This window comes from Crocodylus siamensis, chromosome 4, assembly GCF_052110815.1.
Source record: "Crocodylus siamensis isolate JL-2025a chromosome 4, ASM5211081v1, whole genome shotgun sequence".
NCBI classification, from domain to species: Eukaryota; Metazoa; Chordata; order Crocodylia; family Crocodylidae; genus Crocodylus; species Crocodylus siamensis.
This window is the reverse complement of record NC_143398.1, coordinates 20,178,904-20,206,890: the sequence shown is the minus strand read 5'-3', so window position 1 is coordinate 20,206,890 and position 27,987 is coordinate 20,178,904. Positions and strand designations below refer to the sequence as shown.

At 46.3% G+C, this 27,987-nt stretch overlaps 1 protein-coding gene across 1 annotated transcript in view; it reads left to right on the top strand.

Moving 5' to 3' along the window:
* Positions 1 to 11,262: 11,262 nt before the first annotated feature.
* Positions 11,263 to 27,987, top strand: part of GNAI1 (G protein subunit alpha i1) — a 50,755-nt gene continuing 34,030 nt past the window's right edge. Inside the window, exon 1 of the mRNA XM_090041908.1 lies at positions 11,263 to 11,456. Within this exon, the coding sequence (XP_089898034.1) occupies positions 11,339 to 11,456 (118 nt within the window). The 5' untranslated portion in view covers positions 11,263 to 11,338. The remainder of the gene's footprint in view (positions 11,457 to 27,987) is intronic.

The window sequence follows — 27,987 nt, the reverse complement described above, 5'->3', positions numbered from 1 at the left end:
CAGGGAGTGAGCCGGCCCGAGGGCGCCGAGGCTAGGGCGGCGAGAGTGAGCCGGCCCGAAGGCGCCGAGGCTAGGGCGGCGAGAGTGAGCCGGCCCGAAGGCGCCGAGGCTAGGGCGGCGATAGAGCCAAGATCCGGGAGAGGGAGCGTGCCGGCCCAAGGGCGCCGAGGCTAGGGCGGCGAGAGTGCTCCAGACTCAGACCGAGCCGGCGATTAGCCAGGCGCCGGCTAGAACCCGGCCCGGGGGGGGCCGGTAGTGAGCGGCGCTGGTGGAGCCGACACAGGAGGCGCCAGCAAGTGGCTGGGCGCCAGTGTGATAGGCCCAGGGCGTGGGGAACGGGCCAGAGATTGGGGCCCGACCCAAGGAGGCGCCAGGTGGGCGAAGAGCCCCGGTGCCCGAGAGTGCGAACAAGGGCACCCGAGGGGCGAGGGACCATACAAGCGTCCCCCGGAATAGCTGCGAGGCTTGGGGCGTGCTAAGGGGGAGGCTTGGAGGCACGCATTGCCCTTAAGGCAGGACGCTTATTAAATCCCCAGTCTGGAGTAGGGACGAAGAACTAGACCGTCCATTAGGGAAACTGGCAGCCTCCACATCATATATCTTAACATCAAAGTCGTGGCGGGCGAGGTTCTGAGGGTGCTACGTCACCCTAACGTGACGGTAGGCGGCGCTAGGGAGCTCACGGCCGCCCCTAGTTGCCGCTCCCTCACACCATCTTTTAATATATCTGAGAATGAGAGTTGTTTTTTTTTCCAACAGCATCACATTGTTGTCTCACATGCAGTGTATGACCCTTGATTAACCCTAGATGCTCTTCTGCCATACTGCTGCCTAACCAGTTATTTCCTATTTTCTGTTTGTGTCTTTGATTTCTCTTTATGATTATTGCATCTATGCTATACTTCTTCAACACCTTGAATGACATTGTGATTACATGATGTGATAGCATCAAAAGATTTACTCATGTCAAGGAATACTGTTTTTCCCTTTGTCAACTAAGCCAGATACAAGGTCAAAGAATGAAATTAGACTGGTTTGATTCAAGCTTTTTTTGATGAATTCCTGTTGGCTGTTTTTTATGGAAATTAGGCTGGTTTGATTCAAGCTGTTCTTGATGAATCCCTGTTGGCTGGCCCCGTATGTCTTCCTTCTTAGCTGCTCAGTGGATCGTTTCAACGGGAGGGTGCTGTTCAGAACTCTGAATGGCTGCCATAATTTCTTGGGTTTAGGGTTTTATTTGTTTGATTATTCATTCATTCTTCTGAGTTCTGAATTCTCACAAGCAGAACTTATCATAAAAAGAGAGAAAGAGCAAGCAAGAAGCTTGAAGTTCACCTCAATATCTTGAAAATACTTGCAAATTTATTGTTTAACAATTTGTTGCAGAACTGTCCCAGGAATAAAAGTTAGACTGACTGGCCAATAATCCCCTGGGTCCTCTTTCATAGTGCAATGTTTGCTGTCCTTTGGGACTTTTGCCTCCAGAAATCTTCACCTTTTTAGAATTGACTGACACTGATATTGAAACACAGCACAGTAGTTTGCCATGTTTCTGTAGTACCCTATTAATGGGCTATTCCCCCTATTAATGAGATACTTTAGAAATGCCTTTGGAGGTAAGTACTGGAAAAATACTGCAAGCCACTGGAGTTTCTCCACTTTTTCAGCCTTGGAAAATGTGTGCGCCATGCACTGCAAAAAATCTTGAAATATATATTTTAAATTGTCTCTCTGACTAGTAGTCAAGGGCACTGCATCCTTGTCTGGTGAGAGACAGATTATTGCTGGTAGGATCAAATGCTCTTTTTTCTGAGGTGTTCTCCAGGCATGTAGCACAAATTTATGCTGGCTGCCTAGCAGTCCTGTGAAATTTCTGTGGATCACATTCTATGAGATGTGAGCTGCCGTGCACACAGAATTACCCATTTGTTTCATGCCCCGAGATGTTGAGTAGTCAGGACTATTTTGTGGTGGGTAAAGGAAGATAAGGGGCTGATATCTATAAGGGTTAGATACAAGTGTTTATACTGAGTTTGTATGCATCTGTGTTTATTAGCACCAGCTCCTAGATTCTGTCAAAGTAGGTGGGGGTGATTATGCACAGGGTGAATGGCTTTTCTGAATGGAAGGTAGAAAATCACTGCTTTTCCTCAAATGGTGACACTGCTTATCTTGTGTTTTTCAACAACGGTGATTCTGAATGGCCATTCTGCACTAGATCTCAATAGGTGAATTGTATCACAGCAATATTGCTAGTAGACAGTTCTGAAATAAAGATTAAGAGCTGAGAAGAGTGTTGGTGACTCAGGTTGTGCCTCCAACATAAGATCACTCAGTACTGAGAATATCTTGGTGCTGAGACAGTCGTACACTGTAGGGGCTAGTCCAAGGTGAACCAAAGACTGCTGTCTCATGTGATATCCCGTGTACTTGGTGAATGCTTCTTTCTGAGATTTAGGAGATATATTGTATTTATTTACAATGCAGGGATTCAAGCATCTTGCTCTCTCTCTCTCTATGCTAAGTTCTGCTTGTGAGAATTCAGAACGCAGAAGAATGAATGAATAAACACAAATAAAACCCAACCCCCCCAAAAAAAATTATGGCGGCCATTCAGAATAGTACAGAAAATCTGCCACTTGTAGACTAAAACTGGAAGCACTGTAAAGAACAGGAATAGATGGGTAAAGTTAACGGAAATGTTATTTCTGGAAATTGAGGCAGATAAGCGGTTTGTAATAAGCTACAGCATGGTAAGCTACTGTTTTTTGTTAGTATGTATTGAGTAAAAAGACAGGGATATCAGTGGATCATGGTCTCCATTGGTAAGCTCATTAAAACAAATAAGAAAACGCCAAACAGCTGTTCAAGCTATTTGAGATCTATTGCTTTCTAATGAAAACCTTGTTACCCAAAGTAAAAAGTGAGACAAATTAAGAGACCTACTGAAATAATCAAGAAGTGGGACCCAGCAATAATTGATAATAGGAAATTGTGCTGTCAGAGTGGAATGACATACTGAAGGACAGGGGTTGAATGGGCTCAAATTAGAAAGAAAAAAAATGCTGGAGGATGATTTATGTTGGAAGAAGCCTGAGTGTACAAGACATCCAAAGAGCAGATCAGTATAAATCATCAGCACCTATTGCAATATGCATGTAAGAAACAGCGGTATGGCTATCAGCCACACACAGGTATAACAAGTTTCCAACCACAGACCGAATCAAAAGTGAAGCCTGTAGCAACAGCACAAACAGGGCAGGTTTGACTGCAGATGCAGTAAGAATAGATCGAAGCAAGAGGACAGCAGTGTAACTGAAGGGGAGCAACCAAGGCAGGGGCTCCAGGTACCACCTTTGTGGGGCAGTGCAAAACTAGCTGCTGCCGCAGAAGCAGCTGACTACCTTGCTGCAATTAGCACTCCCCAGATCATCACAGCTTCCCCAGGTATGGAGCTGCCTGTTACATCTCTGCACAAGGAATTCCCAGTGCTAAGAAAGGGATGCATGAAGTATCATAGAGTAAATATTTTAGCACAAGCACTTCACATAGGCAAACAGAAAATTATAGGGCACACATAAGACTACACAATGTCTCCATGGAGAGGTGTTTAGTAAAAACGACACAGCATTCTTTTAGGTTATAATGGAATGGAGAAAAATTACAAAAAAATAGTAATGACAAAACACAGAATAGTGATATTAGTGGCAATGGGTATTTCTTATAGATGTGCAACATAAAAAACTGATGCCAGGCCAGAAGTCAACTGCATTTATGAGGCAAAATGTAGCAAAACTGTAGCCCACATCACAATATTAGCATTACCTAAATTTTTCTGCTAGAGATTAGTAGGATATTAAAAGCATTACCTTCACATGGAGTTATTAGATAAAAGGAGGATCTAGGTTTCTGTGAAATAAATGTGAAAAATTGGAACTGGAATAGGTTCAAAGACAAGCTACTAAGACAGGGGTAGGCAAAATGTTGCTGTGGGCCAGATCCACCCTGCCAACAGATTCAATCCAGCACTGGGATGGATGGTTGCCAACTTGCTGGATCTAGCCTATGAGTGGCTGGTGACTCCACATGGTGCTGGGAAGGGTGGGCAGGTGAGGCTGCTTCCTCCCAGCAGCATCAGCCTTTGACGCAGTGGCATCAGCTGTGGACCTGGACCGCAGGCAGGTGGCAGAGTCAGCTGTGGATGCTGCTGGCAGGTTCAAGAGCCCTGCTGACACTGCCGCCCTCCCAGCACAGTAGGAGCTCCCACCTGGAGCCTGTGAGCAGTGTCAGCTGTGGACTCAGGCAGGAGCTTCTGCCATACTGGGCAGGCATCAGCTGTGACACTGCTGGCAGGATACCCTTTAATCTACATACCTCAAGGTAGCAGGTGGTTCATGAATGCTGAGATGGTGGGGTGCATGGGGCATCCCAAAGAAGTGTGGGGTGGGGGGTCCCCAGCGTGCTTGGCAGTGGACCTGGAAGTGGGCCAGAAGCACTTCTGGTCTGCTTCCGGGTCCGCCGCAGAGTACACGGGGGAGCCCGCCTGCCCTCTGGGTCAGCAACTGGTGCCTCCTGTGTCTGGGGGGCACCCAGGGTCCCCCTGAGGCCGATTGCCAAGTGGAGGTGGGGAGCAGTGCACCGCCCCCACACTCCTGTGGGACGCTCCATCCACCCCACTATTTCAGCATTCATGAGCTGTGCCTGGTACCTTGAGGCATGTAGAAAAAACATTTGAAGCTGTGTCTACGGCTGAATCACTGATTCTCCGACTCAACATTGACTCTTCAGATTCATATTCAGCCAAATCAAATTGGGACAGTGATCAGAATCAGCTAATCGAATCACTGTCCCCCAGATTTGGGCTGAATCCAAATCAAATACAGCCTGCTTTGCATACACTTACTGAGTATAATGTGCATTAATTAAAGCAAGTTCATGCATGTGTAGACATTTGGAATACATTGCCGCTGGAGATGGTGCAAGCACCCACTCTGAATGCCTTCAAAAGACATCTGGATGTTTAACTTGCTGGGATCCTATGATCCCTGCTGACTTCCTGCCCCTAGGGCAGGGGGCTGAACTCGATGATCTTCCAAGGTCCCTTCCAGCCCTAATGTCTATGAAATCTATGTCCATCAAGTCCATCCCTCAACACCCAGTAATAGAATCTTTTGCTGAACACCCATGCTTCAAGAAAGTCTGGTGTGTCATCACTCAGACAAAGGACAATAAGGTGCCAGGGCCAGATGGCATCCCTGCAGAGGTCTTCAAAGCTGGTAGACCAGCACTAGCACAAAAATTTCACCAACGTCTCATCAAAATATGGGTTAACAAGGAAGTTTCACCTGACTTAAAAAATGCCAATATTGTGACCATCTTCAAGAAAGGGGACAAGGCAGTGTATGGGAACTACCAAGGCATTGCCCTTTTCTCCATTGCTAGGAAGATTCTTACTCGCATCCTTCTGAATTGCCTCTTTCCCCTTGCCGAAGATGTCCTTCCAGAATCCCAATGTGGCTTTAGACTATCTTGGGATACCACTGACATGATTTTTGTTGCACAACAGATCCAGAAGCATAGAGAGCAATACTAGGAGCTGTTTAATTTATTCATTTGCCTAACCAAGGTCTTTGACTCCATCAATCATGAAGGCTTATGGAAGGTGCTGCCTACGTTTGATTATCCACTGAAGTACATCAGTATCCTCAGGCCACCTCATGACGGGATGACCACCACAGTCCTTTGCAGTGGATCAGAGACAGACCCATTTATCATTTGTACTGGTGTCAAGCAGGGTTGTGTCATCGCCACAACCCACTTTTTCATCTATCTTGCTGCAATTTTGGTTCCAACCTGTTACCGTCTTCCTTCCAAAACTGGGGTTGAGTATGGAATAAACTGGGGTTGAGTACTGAATGGATGGTCAGATTTTCAACCTGTGGAACTTCCACAGCAAAACAAAAGTTTCCAATACCGGCATCACTGGCCTTCATTACGCTGACGACTGTGCTATCCTCATGCACACTGAGACCGATCTGTGGTCTATCCTTGACCTTTTCTCAGGTGCCTATCACAGCCTGGGATAGGGGCAACACATAGGGGGTAAGCACGGGTGCACGTGCACCACCTGAGCAAAGTGGTGCATCCCCTACAAAAAGGCACCGCCAAAACTCCCTGGCTTACTGCTGCCATGCTCCTGCCGCTGAGCTCCTGCTGCCGCCATGCCCCCCGAGCCGCTAGGGACACGTGTCGTTCACGGCCTGGGCCTGTCTCTTAACATTGGGAAGACCAAGGTACTCTGTCTGCTTGCTCCAGCAGAAGCTGCCCCTCTTCCCCACAAATTACCATTGGTGGAGAAACCCTGGAAAACATCAAGTATACCTTGGCAGTCACCTCTTTCAGTCAGTCAGTGCTGATGTAGAAATTGAACATAGGATTTGCTGTGCAAATGTATCCTTTGGAAAGCTGCTTCACCATGTCTTTGACTGAGATCTGCAGATAGAAACAAAGATCTTGGTCTACAATGCAGTGGTTATCTCTACACTTTTCTATGGGTCTGAGATGTGGGTAACATATCAAAGCCATCTTAAGTGTCTGGAATGGTTGCATCAGCATTGCCTGAGGAAGATCCTTTGTATTAGATGGGAAGACCACTGCACTAATGCCAGCATCCTCTCTGCAGCTAGCATAACCAGCATCGAGGCAAAGATCATGAAACACCAACTCTGCTGGGCTGGCTGTTGTGCACAGATGGCTGACACTCGTCTCCCAAAGCAAGTTCTCTTCTCTCAACTTAGCTATGGTAAGAGGACCCAGGAAGGACTGAGGAAAACATACCTTAAGAGGGGTGGCATCAACCCTACAAACTGGGAAGTGTTGGCTGGTAATAGATCTGAATGGCGTTGCACCAGACATCAAGCTACAGCCCACTTCAATAAGAACCATTGTGGTACCCATAAACTCAATTGTGCTGACAGCACAGAAAGCAAACATGAAGTTGACAAAAGAGAAACCTAAGTGTTCTCGCTGCACGGTTGCTACTGAGATGCCTAAACAGGGAAACATGTGGTTTCATGACATTGTCAAGATAATAAAGCACCTGTGTTGCAGTGTGCTGCAAACCACAAAGCTGTCAAAAGATGAGCAGCTCGCCCAACAAGGCAGAAGCTCAGGGCAGCTAGCTCAACAAGGCAGAAGCTCAGGGTGGCTTGACAAATTTTTAACCACAACAGAATACAAAATGACCTTAGTAGCTCAATGCGGTTAAGGTCTGCTAACCACAGGTAGAATAGCTACTTAGCCAATCACAAGAAAGGTTAATCCAAATTTGGTTCTAAATTCCACTTGAATGCGAATAAATTTGGGACAAATTTTTAACAAGGTGCGCAGCTCTTCAGGTTCCCATAGAAGCGTACTGCTGGGGGAACAGATGACTTAAGAAGCTTTGCGGGTGCTGCAGAACCAACGGCTTAGCTGATCTGCTCCAGGCATCATCTGTAAGGGTGTCTTTGGCAAATTGCGTGTAAGAGGTAACAGGCTATATTGAACATGCTATATTGGATTTTGTGAGTATACTCTAAGTTATTCTTTCTCTCTTAAATAAAACAAAGCTTGCCTCAGAGATCTGCGTGTTTACTTTAAGTACCTCATCCACTCGACCCAATTACAGGTACAACAACCTTGCTCAGGATTCTGAGAAATGGTAGAGTAGGAAGGAAAACACACATCTTGGCCAACTGTTATGTTCCCCCCACACTGCGCAAGGTACCACTTGTTGTATCTGTGAAAAAACTTGCAGAGCACAGATTGGACTCCTCAGCCACCTTAAAACTCACCAGTAACGCCCCCTGGCAGACATCATCCTTGTACTGAGGGATAGCTGATGTTGGATTCAGGAATTTTGGATTAGATCATGAGGAGTTGCACAATTTGCATGTGCAAGTAACAAATTGGTTATGTAGTATTAAGTTTATTTCCCTTGATCATCTCTCTTCCTCTTAATCTTTTAATATCCTTGGTTTCTTGTTGCTATGTATGTTGCACCGCAACAAAGCTTCAGGGCTTTAGAGTATATAACTGGCGTTCTGAATATTTTTTTCTTCTGTATCCTCAAAGACTTGTCCTAACTAGACATGGCCGTAGTACATGTACATGGATACTCGGAGTGATATTGAGACACTTCTCAGACATAAGGGTGCTGTATTTTACTTATATATTCATGGTCAGATCAGATTTGGCATCAGGAAAAAAATTCTCCCTGGTCATATTGGTAAAGGCTGTTGTGTATTTTGTTGCCTACCTCTGTGTGGTGGGGTACTGACTACTTCTGAGGAACATCTGGATACATTGCCTGATAAATTCCCTGCCATTCCAGGTGTCTACAGTATTAGCAATGCTGTTGGTCTCTCCTGTTCTCTTTCTGTGACACATTGTCATTTCTGAGGATTTTCTTGTCATTTCTGGATTTTTTTGTACTGAAGACATAGTTTGTTGTATGGTGCTAGGGAGTGCATTGTGGCTTACGATGTGTGGGTAGGGCAGAAGTGGATGTTTTAATGGAAGTTGGTCACCATGTGCTGTGCAAAGATTCGAGGAGATGCATATTAACTTCTGAAGAGCCTCATGTAGCTCCAGAGCCGTAGGTTGGCCACCGCTGTTCTTGCATATCCTTTTGGGGCATAATGTCTATTGTATGGTTGCCAGTGACTGCAAAGGCTGGATTCAGTAGTTCAGGTGGTGCTAGACTTGATCCTGGTTGGGCACCTCTGGACTTTATTGCATGTTTTTAAAAAACGTTGTTGCAGTGTCCAACAATTAAAGCTCAGGGCATTCTAGATGTAAAGCAGCATCCTGTGTCATTTAAATTCCATTTTTTGAGACTATTCTTTGTGCCAGATGAGGCAAAGCATCTGCAGAAAAAAACGTAGGTATCGAGCAATTATAGTCTATAACCTAATGTTTATACACCAGGGGGGAGAATTAAGGTTGAACAGGCAAGGATGTGCTAGCATTTCCTTAGATCTGAGTGCTTTATTTCAACGTGAAAAAGGTTTATTACTGGTACTTAGATACAATTTCCTTGGATATTTTTCTTTAAGTGGGAAAAACATGATGTGTTGCTGGAGTCTGACAGAGGTTATGCAGTTACTCTGAATAGTGTTATTCTGAATACGCACGCATGGGAATTTAATGTACAAGTTGCTTATTTACATAAGGTAAACAATGCACTGTCAGTACTGGGGTATTAGCAGCCCCCAAAGGAACTAACACTGCTTCGTCTGCTGACTTTTTTAACGGTCAGTTCAAAGCTTTGGGAAGCCTGAAGTTGGGGTGAAATAGTAGGAGTGAAACTATCTCCTTTTCAAGCCTTCTAATCCTAGTCCTTTGTTGGTTTCTTGCCTGTTGCTGCCCTCGGCACAGGTAAAGGGACAATGGGCAGCTGCACAGGGGACAGGGGCAGGAGCTGTGTGGGGCTGGGGAGCAAGATTAGGTGGAGGATGGTGCAGTGGCATTGAAGGAGCAGTGGTGCTCTAGGCACCTAAGCGGTTTGTGCACCAAAGGCAGTGACAGCTCACAACCTGCTGACTATAACAGGCCCTAAATTATGTTCAGCTTAAGAGGCACCATACAATAAAAATAATCCAATGTATGTATATTTTTATCATTTTGGAACAAAAATGTCCATATTTAGAGAGTTATTTTCCCATATCTCCTTTATCTACCAACTGATTATTATAAACCTTGATATTGAGTCAGGTCAGGTTTTTTTCGTTACTTAGAGGCCCCTCATATTGTGAGGACCTAAAATGCAGTTTAAGTAGCTTAAGCCTAAATCCAGGACTGTCTGAAGGGGCAGCCCAGGGCTTCTCAGCCCTGTCAGGGCTGTTATAGCTAGGGTGGCCATTGAAGTATCCCAAACTGTCCCCACCACCATGAACGTCACACACCTCCCGAGGATGGGGGGGCACAGTGAGCTCCTGCAGGCGGTGGTAGTGGTGTTGGTGGCAGGGATCTGGCGGCAGGGAGCGGGGAGCACCCGCAGGCAGCCGTGGCAGTGTCAGCAGCGGGGGGAGGGGGTATCGAGCAGTGAAAAATGGAGGACATAAAGGTGTCCAGTTTCATATCAACAGAGGACTAGAAAACCAGATTGTCCTCTATAAAACCGGATGAATGGCCACCCTAGTCATAGCACCCCCTTACACCCTACACTGCCCCAATGCAGACGGGGCTCAGCACTGCCAGGTCATAAATATGAAATGATCGTATTGGAAGCTCCAAATGATTGTATTTGCTGAAAAAACATCCTGCGTTGAAAACATACGTAAATAAGCATGCAAGTAAATCTTCTTATTTACTTTATATTGTTCCCTGCCAGTCGCCAGTGAGCGAGTGATACCTGGAAGCATTTTTTTTTCTTTATTTTGAGACAAGCAGGCATCAAGTAGCACTGACGGCAAGTCCAAAATAATGATAATTTAAAAAAAAAGCCCAAAAGTCAGTTAAGATTCCCAGAGAGCGACTTGAGTTTAGCATATACTGCTTCAACGGGCTGCCTTGAAAAGCATCATACGTGGTGAATGTTTTTATTATTGATTGTACATAGTGCAACTGGATTGAATTTCTGGCTCAAATATCATATTTGTGATACAAGTCTGGCACACATATTGTATCTGTGATATGAGTTATTTGTGATATGAGTGTAGCACAGCTATATATATGACATAAGTGTGGCACAGATGATATATTCATGATACGGGTCTAGCAAAATGTCGTATTTATATTACAAGTTATTTGTCCTATGAGTGTGGCAAAAATATATTCATGATATGAGTCTGGCACGGATATCATATATGCGATATGAGCGTGGCACAAATACATTCACGATATGACTGTGGCACAGAGATCATATTTGCAACATGAGTTATTACCGTTCCCTTGGCAACGCTGGGGCGGGGCTTCCCCGCGCCCCTGACTGGCCCTCCCTTCTCCCAGGGAGGCTCCCTCCCCGCCCCTCACACACTGGTACAGTCCAGGCGTGCTCCTTCCCGGCGAGAACGAGTGGTACCGCCCCGCGCCAGAGCCGTTTCAGTTCAAACTTTCAGAACACCTGCCCCTGTAACGGTCCGCACGGTGATGTCAAGCCAATCGCAGGCGTGGGGGGCCGGGACTCGCTGCCCTGTAATTCCGCCTCTCCGGAGCGGCGCTTCCCCGTGCGCATGCGCTGGGGCCCTGCCGGGCGGGGCGGGGCGAGGCGAGGCGAGGCGGGGCGGTGCTTGTAGCGGCAGCGGCAGCGGCGGGGGAGAGGTAGAGTCGCGCGGGGAGCGCGGACGGCGAGGCCATGGGCTGCACGCTGAGCGCCGAGGACAAGGCGGCGGTGGAGCGGAGTAAGATGATCGACCGCAACCTGCGCGAGGACGGCGAGAAGGCGGCGCGGGAGGTTAAGCTCCTGCTGCTGGGTGAGGCCCGCGCGGACCTGTGGGGCCGCCCCGCCCCGGTTGTCTGCCAGCGGGACCGTCCGGGCTGGCTCTTCTCTCTCTCTCTCGCTCCCTCTCCCTCTCCCTCTCCCTCTCCCTTTCCCTCTCCCTCCAAGGGACGGGGGCTGCACCTGCCCGGGGGTCCCGTGTGGGAGGGGGTCTAGAGGAAGGTGCTTAAAAACAGCCTGGAAGACCCACCCCCCTGCGTTGCACACTTCTGCCAGGGCAGTGGTGCGGGGCCGCACAAATTGAGCAGGCGCCTGGCACCCTTCGGAAAATGCCAGCCCTTTGCTCCCACACTTTTTTTTTTTCTTTGTGGTCTATGGACAGACTAATGGAGCGAGTCTTCTGCTGCAGGCAGGGTCGAGATCCCTGCGTGTGAAATCTCTGGGTTTATCTTGTGAATTGCGTGTGTAGCGTTTACCCCCCTAACCATGATAATGTTGCCAGGCGCCGCTTCCTGCTTCAGACTCTGTAGCGTCCGTGTGCTGCCTGCCCCCCCGTCTCTTCCGCTTTTTGGAGCTGCTGTCGTGTTTCTTTATCCTTCCCCTGGGGAAGTACGGACTTGACCGAAACGCAGCTCTGAAATATATCTTGGAGAAGAACGAGTTGTTGTTATACTGCGTCTCTTTAATTTTTTCTCTCTCCCAGGTTACTTATAAAATGTCACGCTTTGACAGTTGTTGGACAGGAAACTTCAGCTCTTTCCTGTTGAGGTGGAAAGGGGAAACCAGCATTGTACAGACAAAAAAATGCAATCCTAAAATGGTCAGGTGTCCAGATTGTAGTCTAGAGGAAAGAACAATCATGGGGTTTATGGTTGGAGGTGTGATATCATTTATTAGACCAACAGGATTTCTTCAAAATGGTCAACGCATCTGACCATATTTCATATGAGGGAAGCCACAGAAACATTTCAGGAAGTCAGGCGTTGGTTACTGCAGTAGTTTCTCAGGCTTGGGATGTTCCACGAAAGGTTTCTGTGCGTGTGATGGTGACTGCTATTATTGCAGGGGCCCCAGGCTCCTAGTTCTTTAAGAGAAAATTAAATTTTATGTTCAAAACATGAATCAGTTCTTGGACTCTAACACTGGTGAAGTCTTTCATGTGTGCTTACGCCCAAATATTTACAGGGCATCCATAAAAGCACAGTATAAACGTATCCTTCTACCTACCCACAGCTCTGAAACCCTGTGAAAACTAGCACGTTATTTTTCACTGGAGTCAAATTCTGAAGTTATAAGAAAGCGCCCACTGAAGTTAACTGGACTCAGATTTTATGTCATTAAGTCATTTGGCATGATAAGGCAATAACAGAAAGAAATTCTAGATTTCAGGTGGATACTCTTGACATTTGTGTAGCTTATGTCGTTTATCAAAATTATATTTATTCTTGTATTTCGTTACTACTATGTAGACTTGTCTGTCTATCCCAAGTGAAAAGAAGTACGAGAAAAAACTTTTAGAATCTACAAACTGCTTTTTAATATTGAGACTGGAGTTTCTTGTTCAGGTGCAAGGAGAGAGATTCACAATGTTAATTAATTTTGAGATTATTTTACATGTTTCATCAAGGGCATGTCTAAAAGCAATTTAGTTAAAGATGGTATAATGCACTGATATAACTGAACCAGTGTGAATTTGTGTGTGAACATTTCCATTGGTTTAAATCTGGCTTAAGTTTTAATTTAACCTCCTCCTGTTAAATAACAGGCGGATTTAAATGGTGCCTAAGCACAGTTATGCCAGTTTACCTCAACTGTTTTAACATCATGTCATTATTTTTATAGTATCATGTAGTTTTGTGTTGGTACCTAATTTTGGACTTTGTGTTATAGTAATTAACTCTTTTTTTTCCTAATGGCATTTTGAGAGAGAGTAATGGTGTCTTTTGGATATCTCAGTGCATATTATGTAACGTTTACTTGATTTTTAGGGAATCTGAAATACAAATAGGAGATATGCATACATGGATTGGAAAGTGCCTAATATTGTTTTACAAAGAAATGTCAACATTATAAAAGGGGTTCATAGGAAGTACTCAGTTTTTCATAAAAGACCTGCCCTCCCCAGTTTATAAAAACATTATTGAAAATAAGTTGTACCTGTTTGCATCAAAAATTAACAAACTCTATTTTATTTCTGTTTGTTTGGGGGAAAATGTTTCGGTGAATTGTGTTTATATTTGAATAGATTTCAGTTTTGAATATGTGATAACTTTAAATTAAAAACAAATACTTGTATTAAATTTTAATTTGTAGGAGTTTGTATGAGTAAGTACTTGATGTGAATAAGAAGTTGTTAGTTCATAACTTCTTTTTCTGATTTTTTTTTTTTTTGGTATGAAAATAACTTCTTTGATTTGGTGTTTTAAAGAGTTGTGTTTTGTTTATATGTTAACAGTAGGCCTATTTGTGGTGTTCTGAAAAGCAGAGTTGGGTATCTTGATGGGAAATGGAGACCAGATTTCCAGATGAGGGAAGCAGTAAACGCAAGCTTCATTTGAGTTAATCACAATTAAAGTTAATTAAATATGTATTGTAAGCTTAACAGTCTTTTTCCTAGTATTTCACTGAAAATACGTTGACTTAAACATTAGAGGAGCACCAATACATTGGTTCGTATCATATTAACACCCGATAAAAAGTAAAATTGGCATTATCAGTATATGGCTTTTTTGGGCTGATGTGGCCGATAATGTCACCAATTAATGCCGCATTCAGGTGTGCAGCTGCAGCATGCATGCAGCCCAGGAGCTTGGAGATCAGCGTCTGACTAGTAAGCCTGTCATGGGGAATGAGCTGGGGGCGCAGAAGCTGGGGGTGCAGATTGCGGTCTCCTCAGTGAGGGAAGGAGTGGAGCTAGGGCAGGGGCAGGCGCTGCATAGCTGGGGCAGGGTGGGGCATGGCGCAGACACTGGTGGCTCATCTAGGGAGCATGGCTCGTGCTGCTGCACACACACCCAGGGAATGCATGGGGGACATGTGCCCCCTGCATCTGTGTGTGGGGCGAGAGCGTGCTGCTGCCCCCTGCTCGGCCAGGAGCTGTGCTGGGCTCTTCCTGGTGGGGGCTGGGTCCAGGCTGCACTTGGGATGGGTAGGGGCAGGGTAGACAGTGGCAGTGCTGGGAGGGGGGGCCTATGGCGTGTCTATAGTGAATTTTAGGGTGGCTATAGCTCTCTCCTGTAGCCTCCTTCCCAGTGCCACCCTACCTGCTCCACCCCTGCACTGCTCAGGCCCAGGCCTCGCTAGGAAGAGGCTGGCGAGTGCCCCAAGTGCTCAGCGGCAGCCCACCCTTGCCCTGCTCACAGATCCAGAGGCACATGCCCCCCATTCTTCCCCTGTGGGTGCATGCAGTGGCAGGAGCCACCCACCCACAGCCCTCAGATGAACTGCAGCTCTGCACCATGTTCTGTCCCGGCTGTTTGGTGCCTGCCCCAGCCCCACTCCCTCCCTCACTGTCGGGTCCTCAATCTGCCCCTCCCCTCCCCCCCAGCCCCTTCCCTGCAACAGACTTACCAGCTGGACACTGCTTTCTAAGATGCCAGGTTGCATATTGGCAATCAGATGGGTATCTGCCTACATGACTGGTTAATAATCGGCTATCATATCGTATCACTCGGCCCAAAATATCTTTATCGATGCACCCCCATTTAAAATAAAAAGTTCAGTTTCTGTTTACTAAAATCTTCAATGGAACTTGAAACCCATTTCAAAAGTGATTTTTATTTCGCTTTCAAGGACCTAAAGAAGGGAACAACCAATATTGTGGCCTTTAAGAGGTGAAAGCAGAGCCTGGGCCATTGACGTAAAAAAGCTAATTTAGGGTTCTTCTTCTATACTTGGTTCAGTCTGTAATCACTTTTTTTTTTCCCTTCCTGTTTCTCTTTGAGTGATCACGATACAATTTCAGTGATTATCTTTAAGGTGATGACTGATGAATACATCTCTTTACCCCTGAACTGACTTATGTCCAGACCTGATATTTGGCCTGCTTTGTCCTTATATATCTCATTTGTTAGTTTAAGCTTGATGTGGTGAAACAGAAATCTTATGCCTCCCCACCCGCCTTCCTTTCTTGGTCGGTGTTATCCCATGTCTCAGGCATCATCTTTGAGCTGGTTCTTTAAGTTTGTCATAACCCTGTCAGTCTGTGTCCTGTTGTTTATCTTGAAGAGCATCTCCTAAGACCTATTTTTTCCTTCATGTGCAGCTGCTCATCTGTTTTTTCATAGATTTCAGAGACATTAGGGCTGGAAGGAACCCCAGAAGATTATCCAGTCTCAAGTTCTATATTTAAATAAAACAATCCGTTAAATTAAAAAGAAAAAACTGGTGCACTTGCACGACTTTAACTTGTCCTCCCTGTTTCATGGTAGACCGCTCTCAGTGAATCTGATTCTTGGATTATGGTTTTTATTCCTTTTATGATGGTAACCCAGATACCCTTTTTGAGGCTGTTGGTTTATTGTTTACATCTGGGCACTAGTGTAGCAATAAGAAAGGCATTGTATATTGCCCTGGATGTATAATTGACCCTTTTCATAACACTGCAGTATTACCTTGAGTCATTTAGTTTGTTGCAGGTTATCTGTTTGTTATTTCTTACCAATATTAAGTATGCTGACCTAATAAATATTTTCATAAAATTATCATCAGGGATCTGGGTTTCCCATTTACTGTGGAAAAATGGAACAAAAACCCTCAGATTTTCCCTTTTAACTGAGAAAAAGGCAAATTTTTCATTTAAATAGAGAAACGCTTGGATTTTCCACTCTTGCAAAGAGCTCTCTCTAGGTTGGCAGAGTTCCAGCCTGCAAGGGGCTGGTGGAGCGGGAGGAGGGTGACCAGCAGGGGGTGCCATGCGCACGTGCATTTTCATGTATGCACTTGGTGACCAGGCGGCCTAGAGAGCAAATCCCACAGGTAATTCTGGTGTGGGGGCAGGGGCTTGAGGCCCCATAGGGAGGGAGGAAGGGAGTGAGTTGGGCAAGGCTGGGGCTGCTGCCCAGCTGCGCAGTGTGTGGGGATTGGGGCCTGGGGTTGGAATGTGTGACTGCAGGGCCCTGGTGGAGAGCAGGACAGAGCTGTGTGTGGCTGGTCTGGGGGGTGGGGCTCTGGGTATACTCCTGGGGCAGATGAGGTGGAACATACCCCCTGATATGGGCATGGGGCAGGGTTGGGCTGCCCTCTCTGGGCTCAGGGCTCCCTGCCTTGCTGCCCTTCCCTGGGGCTTCTGTGGCCCAGCAGGTAGCACCCAGTATGGCAGGACAGACTGGAGCTGGGTGGGGAAGCTTGTTGCTGCCACAGGGAGCTCCACGCTGCCCTCATAAAATGTCACCTGCCTACCCAGCTTGCGTTTCTCCCCCGCTCCCCAGGCTCCGCTCCAGCTGTGCTGCCCATGAGGGATGGGGAGTCACCCTCCATGCTTTGCTCTGCTGCAGCAGCTGCCACCTCCTGCAGTTGGCAGCTGGGGCTTGGGTGCTGCTGCGGGTCTGGGTCCCTGGACCCGTATCCCTGTAGTTACCCCCCCAGCAGAGTGTGGGTTGGGAATCTGGACCTGCGTCCTGGTGAGCGAAGGGGACAGCTCTGATGTTCTTTGATTAAAAAAAATAATAATAATAAAATACCAAAATGTATAGGTTTTTAGGATTTACTTTATTGTAGTGACTGAGGCACTGGTAGGCTTCAAAATTGCTTTAAGATTGTAAATATATCAAGAAAACATTTGTGTTCAATTGATAGATACCACGCTATCTATAATGATTTTTTATTTTAATCACAGATTTGGGGGTTTTTTTAAATTAGAGAATTTGCAATTTTTTTTAACAGAAAACCAGGATCCCTGATTATCATGGGGTGTAATAACATGCTTTTGGTTGCTGTGTAATTGCTTTTAGTACAGCAACACTTCTGTCAAATGCAGTTTCTTTTTAAAATTGCATAGTGCACTTGTGGTTCATATCATCTACCTCAGGGTTGTCCATTTTCTGAGCATCTGGGAGCCCCATGCCCTCTGGACTGGGCAACATGGCATAGGGATATCGCCTCTGTCCTGTTGCAATGACCTCTTATGAACCTCCCCCCTAACTGCACTATGCTACCACACCACACTGTGGCACACCCTGCTGACCCTGTGCTCCAACATAGATGCCAAAGGAGGGGAGGGGACCCCAGAGACTTTGGTTGCTGTTGTAGCTTAAGCTACTGGGGGAATGATAGCTGGGCAGGAGTTCAGGGGCTGCAGCTTTCTCACAGGCTTGTAGGCTGCTTATGAAACTTGCTTGTCTCTGATCATGTAAGATACAGTTACAGAAGGAGTGTCAGAGGTAAAGCCCGGCCCACAGTGCCCTATCATCCATCCTGCAGTGTTGGATATGCAGGGCTGGAGTGAGTGTACATGCTGCATGCACTATATTTGGGAGTGGGCTGAACACAGAGCAGGGAGCCGCTATGGGACACGTGCTGTATATAGTGTTATGTATCTATATCTGTGTTAGACCAGCCCTGTTTTCAGGATCCAGGGCTGGTTTGCTCAAACCAGCTACATCTGCCCAATCCAGCTTGCGGATGCCAGTCTGGTGCAGGCACCACATGTTGCCCGTGCCCTGGACTGGGTCCTTGTACTGCACAGGGCTGGGGTTGGCATGTACTGCGTGCACCATGTTGGGTCAGTCTGCTGCAGGCTGCATGTGGTGCACAAGGCTGGATCAAGTCATGTTACATGCATGCTGGACCTGTCCCCCTATGCATCATGTACCATGTGCAAGGCTGAAGCCAGTGTGTGCTGTATGCAACTTGGGGCTGAGGTTGGAGCTGGGGCTGGTGTGTACTGGAAGCAGTATGTGGGGCTAGTTCAGGAAATGCGCTGCATGTAGCATGTGCATCAGACTTGCCATGCATGTTGGTACTGGCATGTGGGGCTGGTCTTGGGGACCTTGCACCCTGGCCTTGAACTCCTTAGTTGTTGCTTGGTTTGGGGGGGAAATGGCCACTTCCCCTCACCACTGCTGGGCCCTACCAGAGCCATGCCTCGGTTGCCCTTCAGCTCCTCTTCGCTGCCATCACCACTGCTTCTGGGCTGCCCAGTGGGGCAACTGTGGCAGTGCAGAGAAGCCTCAGGGCAGCTTGGGTGCCGCCTCTGGGTAGCTGCAGCATGAAGGGCCCAGCAGCGGCAAAGGGGAGGGGGCCGCTTTTCCCCCACACTGAGCAGCAGCTTCTGCCCGGCTGCTGCCACAGGCGAGCCTGGTGCAGGTGCAGGGGTGGGGTAGGCTGGGGTTGGGGCTGTGTATGCAGGTTCTGACTGGTCTGGAGCTGGTCCGCTTTGTCAGGCTGAGTCCAGAGCAGGTGTGAGGAAGGCTGGGGTCGGGGCTGTGTGTGTGGGTCCCTGCCACTGCCATGGGGCTGGGGCCAGTGGTGGCAGCAACTGGAAGGAGTTACCACCACCTGGGCTGCCTAAAATGGCAGTCCAGCTGTGGAGCTGCCCCAACCCTGTTTTGTTCCTGGGGGTGGTGGGACACACCATGGGCCAGATGTGCTTGGCCCAAGTGGGACTGAGGACCCAGACAAAGTTCCTCCGTGGGCCAGATCTGCCCCACGGGCCATATTTTGCCCACCCCTGCCCAATCCAGCTTGCGGATGCCAGTCTGGTGCAGGCACCACATGTCGCCCGAGACTGTTTCAGAGAGGCTTGAGCTTTCATAGGCAACAACCTACGTTGTCAGCTGTTACAGTTAGTAAGTTTAAAGGGATTGTGTGACCCTATATTTGTGTCTTCAATTAACATGATTTTCTTTTTTTATGAACAATTAAGATCCAATAAGATGCTGCAAATTGACAGATATACTCTTTCACTGGGTCTTTGCCTGAATAATGCATCCTGCAAATCTTAGCATAATATGATGTTTTTTTCTGTATTACATGATTATACAAGGAAATCAAATATACGTGGTTTGACAGACCTTGAAGTTGGAAGCATGAATGTGAACACAAGAATGAAAAGCAGGAGAGATTAAGGTGTTCTGGCAAGGCGTTTAAGAAAGCAAAGTGCTTTGTTCTATAGAAATATCAAGATAAGATTCAGGTTGAATTGTTAACCATTATATTGCCTATCATAACATTTCTTTACAATTGGATTTGGGGCATGAGGCTGATGGAAGCTTTCCAACATAAACCTGATTTCTTATCATTTTTATTTAAGTTAAGGTCATCCATTTTAATCCATCACAAAGATATATGGCACACTTTTTCACGTGGGTAAACTACCAGTAATACAAGTTGGTTTTGTTTTTGTTTTTTTACGAATGTTATGGTTCAGTTAATGAGGATCTCAATTTAGATGATCAATTATTTATGTATTGCTTTTTTTAAAAATAGGCTTTGCTTTCAAGTTGTAAATTAGATATATTACATTGATACAATCAGCGAGTTGTGCCTTTGAATGCTGTCATAAGGTTGTGGTAGCAGTCTTTAGAATAAATATAGAGAAGTGCATGGGCTGCTACAGCACATTTCCTTGGTTGCTGTTTTTAACAAAATATACAGCTAATAAACATGTATATCCATCAATACGGAATAAAGAATTTAATTGATGGTTAAGAAATCAGCTGTTGTCCCCAAGGCAATTGTTTGTCCTTTGAGGTTCCAGCATTAATCATTACGCTTTGTCTGGCCTTGTCATTAGTCATATTGTAAACAGAGTGCAGTTAACTGGAGTTTAGACTGAATCGTGACCAGATAAAAGCATTTACTAAGTGGAGAACACAAAAAAAGAAAATCAGATGAGGATATAAGGCCTTGAAAGAAAGAACAAGAAGTTTGAATTTGTTACTTGCAGTAATGCAGAATTAGCAAACTGAACTGTATATGGTGTTGAAATGCCCCATTGAGGCATTGGTCCAGTGAGGTATCAGTAGGGTATGGATAAGCATTTTAAATGTTACAAGAATAGGAAAGCAGCAAATAGTCTTATGCCTCAAGATTAATTAAAGTTAGCATAAAACAAGGGTGACTAATCTGCTGCATGGGTGCCATAAATTGCATGGGCAGGCTCGGAGTGGCATGCAGCAGATGGGAGAGGAGACAAGGCAGTGCTAGGTAGGACTGGGTGGAGAGCAGCACACCAGGCAGGGGGGAAGGAGAGTGTGGTGGTACTTGGGGAGGGTGCAGGACAAAGAATTTCTCCATTGGCATAAGAGGTAGAGAATTCAGCTCTTTGAGTTGCAGCAAGAGATTTGGCTTGCCTACAGATTGTATGAGAATGGAAAGACAAATCCTGATTCCTTGAGTTTGTAAAAGCCCAGGGAAGGGAAGGAGCATGCACATGCCTTTCCTTCTGTCTGTTTATGGCTTTTGTGGTAATTCCATCTTCTTGGAAATACCATTTTCCTAAAGCAGAGTATTTTAGCATTGATGAGAAGCATTTTTAACATCAACTCTTCTAAAAATGACTCTGTAGCCTACATCTCGTATCTTTTGAGGACAGAGAGGATTATAGGTAGGGACCTGCCAAATTCATGATTTTATAGAAATCCAAGTAATGCCCACAAAATCCGTGGGGTGGGGAGGGGGGGACTTAATGAGTGACATGGCAGCTCGCCAGCAAGGGGGGGGAGAAGGAGACTACCCACTCAAAGGGCTTCCAGCAAGATGGTTGCTGCTCCCATCCCTCACTGCTGATTGGCTGCGAGGGGTGCCTGGCATGTGGCCCCACCCCTCTCTACCAATCAGCAGCAAGCAACAGGGCTGCAAAACAGACACACCTCAGAGCCAAACAGTGGTGAGGGGGTGGGGCCACATGACAGACAGTCTTCACAGCCAATCAACAGCAAAGGGTGCAGCCACTGAGGCCACTCAGAGGAGTTTGGGTGGGGTGCTGTGCTCTGTCCATTAAATGGGTGCCCAGGCCTGTATTTGGCCTGTGAAATCTGGGGGCGGCTCGCATGAATTAGGTAGGTCCCTAATTATTGGTGTAGTCAGTTGTGAGATTAATTTTGGTTTCTTTGGGAATTATAAACCCAGAACGTTTCAAAACTGGCCTGATATGGTATTTCTAACATACAATATATACTGTCACATTTAATGTGTTGCCAATATCTGCATGGATTTTGACTTGGACACGCGCTTCTGTCTCTCTTACTTTTTTAGCTGTTTTTGTTTTTTCTTAATTTTTTGTGTTCTTTCTGGTTCTCCTAACTAAATGATTGGCTGTCTTACCAGATTTAAAAATAATCCAGATATTTCTCAGAAAAAAAAATGTTAAAAGCTTGTTGGAAAATGGATTGTTTCTTTTCTTTGACTTACTGCTTTTCATAGCCTATGAAAAATTGGAATTTGTAGGCTGCTTTTTAAGGTTTTGATTTTGGTGTATAAAGGAGATTCTTCTTTAAAGAAAAAAAGGTAGCTTAGAAAATGTTCTTCATAAGGCATTAGTGGAAAATGAAATTTACCTTTTATCCTAAAATTCATATTTCTGAGTGGCCTTTTACTAGTAAATACTGTAGTTCTCAGTGAGTAATACATGAATTTGTGAAGCAGATAGTAGTGTATGACTATTTATGCTTGTTAGTTTTAAAGTGGTTCATGAATTTTCTTTGACACAAGCATACAATTTACCTATCAAAAACATGTAATTAAATATTTAGTACAATCTAATGGTAACTAAGCAACAGAAACAGCGAAGAAACATCTATATTCATAGCTCTAAATGTAGTGCACAATAGTGAAAATTGTGTGTTGGAAATGGTGAAACAGATTTATCATTGCTAAAATGACTCTAGACTCTTTGAAATTACACTAGTGATATATAATATAGGTATTGAAAGTCTAATGACTAAATACTGATTTAAAATTTTTAGGCACTGATTCTGCATACACGCATAACTTTGTTCACATGGGTAAAGTCAGTTGGAACTACTCAGAAGAGGCCCAGTGACTCAACAGATCTTGTAAGAGGATTAGGACCGTTAACTCTTTTTCTTTCTTATGTTCGATTATACTGGTTTTAAATGATAGTGAGTTATTGTGGTGATGAAGAGTATATCCACTCCTATATGTTTCACTTGAGTTTAAAGTTGAGTGATTTTAGCTGCACTTAACTGGTGGTGTAACAGCGGACAGGTGACAGGATTCCATCAGTTTAGCTGATATGTGATCCCAGGTAGTGAGTATGTCCTTTCCCAAGAATGGTTATGCCATTATGTCCATGAACAGCAATTGGGTACATAAGCCAAAAACTGCATTCTTGAAAACTCCTCGTTTGCCACTTGTTTATGTAAATGCATGAATTCCAGGGGCACCTTATTTTTTTTCATGTTAGTGTTGTTCTGTACATTTCCAGAAGTTCCTCACTTTATCAGAGCTGGGTACCTTCGCACCCAGCTTAGTTGATACTGATCAGACTTAAGTTTAAGTGCTCCTTGAGTTCTTTTGGTAGACATTCTCAAACTACTCCTGACATATGCTGGTGGGAATGGGCTCCTTGTAAAATGCAGTTGAAGCTACTGTTTTATTTCAGAACGTAGCTAGAAGAGGAACAGATGGAAATGGCAGTAATGATACTGCCTTTATACCACACTAAAGAATCTGGGTTTATTTCCCTCCGCTGCTTTGAGTGGATTGAAATCATATCTCCCACCTCTTTGGAGAGTACCCCAAGTACCAAGTTATAGGCTGTTTGGGGCTGGAGCAGTATCCATCCTTCTGAGTAGGATTAGTTAGGTTGGGAGGAAGGAGAAAACCATGCCTGTCTGTAATGTTAGGGTTAAGGTGCTCACTTTGTGGGGAGACCTCGAATACTGTGGCAGATCTAAGGAATATTACACACTTTTTAAACAGCTGTAAAATAAAACACACAAATGATCCTTGGAATAAAATCTTGACAATGGGAGTAAGACTACATGAAATGGCTTTTGCTCTCTTGTCAAGAAATGGCATTGGGGGTGAGAATGTAAGCAGTTTTGAAAGTCTTTGGTTAGTAGACATGTTTTGAGCCCCTGCAGATTAAGAGGTTGGTCTTTTGATTGTTGCAGATCATGCTAAATACTACATTAAATTTCAGTGCCAATAGAAATGTCAATTGTAAGAAAATATTTAGCAGTGGGTATTTTTTGAATTGCTGGGAAGTAGTGTTTTGTAGGGGTGCACCGATAAAGACTTTTTGGATTGATACTGATGTCCAATTATTGGCCAGCCATATTGGCCAATACTGATCCAACTGCCGATTATGCAGCCCGGCAGCTTGGAGAGCAGTGTTCGGCTGGTAAGTCTGGGGAGGAAGGGGCATGAGAGAAGGGAAGGTCCTTGGGGGTGGGAGGGAGGGGTTGAGATCAAGGCCACCACAGTGAGGGAGGGATAGAGGGGCAGGGGCAGGCAACGCCCAGCCGGAGCAGAGTGGGGCATAGGACAGAACTGGCAGCTCGTCTGGTGGGGTGGAGGGGGTGCGCTGCTCCTGCTGCTATGTGCACCCCCAGGGGAGGCATGGGGGGCATGTGCCCCCCCCCGGATATGCACAGGGCGAGGGTGGGCTGCATGCTCAGGGCTGTGCCACCCTCTTCCCAGCAGCTGCTCTCTGGCTAGGCAAGGCAGGGAGTGATGGCAGCCCTGGGGGAGGGGTGGGGGCTATGTGGCGGGGGGGGCTACAGCCATCCCAGAATTTGCCATACCCACCCTCCCAGTGCTGTCTCCTCCCCACCCCCACTCAGCCTGAGCGCATCTGCTGGGAAGAGGTCTGGCACAGCCCTGACACTGAGTGTGCAGCCCGCCCCTGCCCCGTGTACAGTTCCAGTGGGGGTGGGGGGCATATGCACCCCTGTGCCTCCCCCAGGGTTCGTACAGTGGTGGGAGCTGCCCCCTATTCTGTCTACCCCTGGACCAGCTGCCAGCTTCGTCTTGCACCCCACCCCGCCCTGGCTGGGCATTGCCACCCCCTGGCCCGTGCTCCCTGCTGCAGCCACTGTCAGCCCATGTGGGGCTGTCCTGAGCAGGGACAGGCAGCCCCGTGCCAGCTGCAAGCAGCTGCAGTGCAGGGTGCCGGCCACGGGGCAGGTGCGGGGCCACTTTTACTCCACCAGCTTGTAACCTGCCCCCGCTTGCCAGCCTGGGCCCTGCACCAGCCCTGAGCTCGCCTGTTGGGGCTGCACAAGGCTGCAGCAGCTGCCTGCCCAGAGCTCCCACACAGGGCAGGCCGGAGGTGGTGGTGGCAGCCTCACTGCAGCCTTCCATGGTGTGAAATCCGGGCAGGTAGCAGCAGCAAACGCTGTTCAGCATGTCAAGTGGGGGGGCCACAGCTGCTGCCGCAGCAGCACAGCCCCCAACGAGTGAGCCCAGAGCCAGCGCAGGGCTGGGTTACAAGCTGGTGTTGAGTGCGGGGGGAAAGTAGCCCCTTGCCTGCCCTGTGACCGCTGCCCTGCACTGCAGCTGCTTGCAGCCCACCTGGGGCTGCCTGTGCCTGCTCAGGACAGCCCTACATGGGCTGCGAGCAGCTGCAGCAGAGAGTGCGGGCCACAGGGTGGGTGAGGGGCCACATTTCCCTGCGCTCCACACCAGCTTCTCCCCTGCCCTCCCCCCCCACCTGAGCTTCCTGTGCTGGGACAGCCACATGGTCCCAGGCCAGAAGCCCCTGCTGGGGCTCCTGGGGGAGGCCAGGCGGGCCCTGCTGTTGCAGGAGCCTGCCAAGGATTCCCCTGGTTCCTGTCACTTTTGATAGGAACCAAGGACAGATAAATTTTAATTTTCAAATTTTTTTTAGGGGCCCCGTGGGCCGGATAGAATGGCCTTGCAGGCCAAATGCGGCCCACAGGCTGTATTTTGCCCACCCCTGCTCCAGGACATATCACCCAGTCTATCCGCTTCTGCCCCCCCTGCTCCACCATCTACATTTTGGGAAGCTAAAGAATCCTCTCTGGTCTGTGCCTGTGTGGCTCTGTGACAGTGAGCTTTATAAAGTGCTGTAGTTTCTTTACCTGCATGTAATAAAGAGGTAATTTCTAAAAGATGCTAAAGTCTAGGTGGCTTTTGGGCAGGGGTGTAAAACTCATTTGGCCTTGCAGGCTAGATCAGTGTTTCTGAGCCAGTCTGTGTGCCGGATCAGGATCAGAACCCTGTGGAGCACCTTCAGGGCCAAATCCAGCTTGTGTGCCAGCACAGGGCATGAACTCTGTATGGAAGGCAGTCTAGGGTGTGCAGTCCATGCCCTGGACCCCCTTTGCCACATGCAGCCCTGGATCCAGCCACTGTGCCATGTGTACAGCAAGTCTTGGGCCTGGCACGTGCTGCATAGGGCTGGACCCAAAGCCAGCACATAGAGCGCTCTACAAGCTGGCTGCCTGTGCTGCATGCGTGACTGATCCCGCCTCATGCACTGCAGGCAGCACATGTACCCCAGGGCTTACTGTGCTTGGGCTGGACCTGATGCTGTACATGGAATAGGGGGTCCATGGCTTGGGCTGCATGCAGCACCCCAGACCCAGGCCTGCGGCACATGTGGTGCCAAGCGCAGCTCATGCGCTGCATGTAGTGCAGGTTCAGGGCCAGTCCAGCGACCCATGGACAAGATCTCATACATCTTCACAAGCTGTATGTTAGTGCTTCTTTAAGATACAATCAGTACAGATCATTAGTCCTATTAAGTCTTAAACCTTGGACCAGTGTTACCTTTATTCCTAACATTTTATATAAAATCTCTAGGAAGCAGACTTCTGAGATGTATGATAATTTTGTCACTGATCCCTGATTTAATCTGATCACTTTATAGTAAAACCATTATATGTTGCTAAAGCTCTTAATGACATTACTTGGGATTCTCAGTAATATGCTTAGCACCTTGAACCTTGCCAATAGAGATTGGCTTTTCCCTCTTTGCTGGATCTTTGTCATCTGTGCTGTATGGGTGTATATGGTTTTTTGGAGGCTGAACAAATTCAGTCTTAACAGCGCCTTTAGGAAAACAGCACCCCCCTTTTTTTTTAAACTTAGTATCAAACTTCTTATTTCCCTTTTTTATTTAGTGTCTACCTTTATTCACCTAGGCAAAACTTCTTGCTTTATTTGCCTCTCCGCTGGCTCCTTATGTTTTAATGCTCTAATGCAGATGAAGTCATCTCAGCACCTACATTGGAAAGGGAAGATGAACCTGATTCCAGGGAGGATCTGCTCAATGAAAGCAGAAACTTCTGTGGGCTTTGAGCATGTTTAGTCATCTGAGGTTTTTGTATGATTTTAAAGCTCTGTTATTTGCAAACAAATATAAGACAATTTAATTTCACAATATTGTATTTAAAATAAAGAAAAATAAGTACCATTTTATTGTACAAGATGAGGAGAATTTTGTCCTGTGGGTGCAGGAGCTACTCTGCTGAGGAGAAAAACCAAAGCTAGCAGTATAGCAAAGCTTTTCCTATTACCATCTGCTGTGACTGCAGGCATCTCCAAATGCAGGCAGCAAAATGCATGAAGAATTGGCCTGGTGCCTGCTTAGTATAACTAAAAAACTTAAACTTGCTCATCTCATAGTTGATATGTGTGTTTTTATTTCTGTTTTATTTGTTTTCTGTTGTTGTTCTTGTTATTTTGCTTTGTAACTGCTTGAATTGGCCCTGGGGTTTTGGGATAAAAGCCAAAGGAAAGAAGAACTGTTCAGTTTTGAATGCCATTTACATTTATTTAACATTAATACATAGTATACATAATTAAGCATTCATTACAGTTATTTTAGAATTTACTTTCTCTGTTTCATAACAGTTAACTAACTTGTTTTTAAGGAATTAGCAATTTTAACAGTGAAAATTAAAGTCTGTCTTCACTGTTCCTAATAAATTAATGGCTTAAATATTAAACAATATTTAACTGTTCAGTTGACCAAGAATTTTTTTGATTAGTCAGATACTCAGCCCTAGTTGCTATACATATTTTAGGGAGGCTAAGGTTAAATAAACCATGAAATATGGAGTGCTGAAGGTACTTGAGGACTGTGGAGGCCACAGTTTGAGATTGAGCAAGGGTTTTAAAGGTGGCTTAGCTACTTTTTTATATTTTAGCTGTGAGTCCTTCCTGGTTTATAAGAGGATGGCTTTTCAGCCCTATACAGTTAGAAACAGCTCATGTTAGTTAGCTGATCACTGTGTGGAGGTTGATAATGTGGTCCTGCACATATTAATCCCCCCTTTTCTGTTAAGGAAGGTGGCAGTGTTTGAGTAGTGGATAGTTGCCAGTTACAGAAGATGTGGATTCTAGCGGTAATTGGGCCAGATTGTCATTGTTAATGTTTGTTCTATCCAGCCTGATCATTCTTGTGCCCCTGCACTTTGGTAAAATGGAAGAGAAGTCATATAAAATAGTGGCACCCCAACCTTCTGTCACTGTGGGCTGGATGAATGGTGATAGGTTGGTCCATTGGCTCGATTCCATATGGACTTGGTCTGTGGACCTGATCCTGTGTGCCAACCTGATCTGGCGTGCAGGCCTGCATTGTCCGGACCATGGTACTCCCCATAGGTCCAGAAATTTGGCAGCAAGGG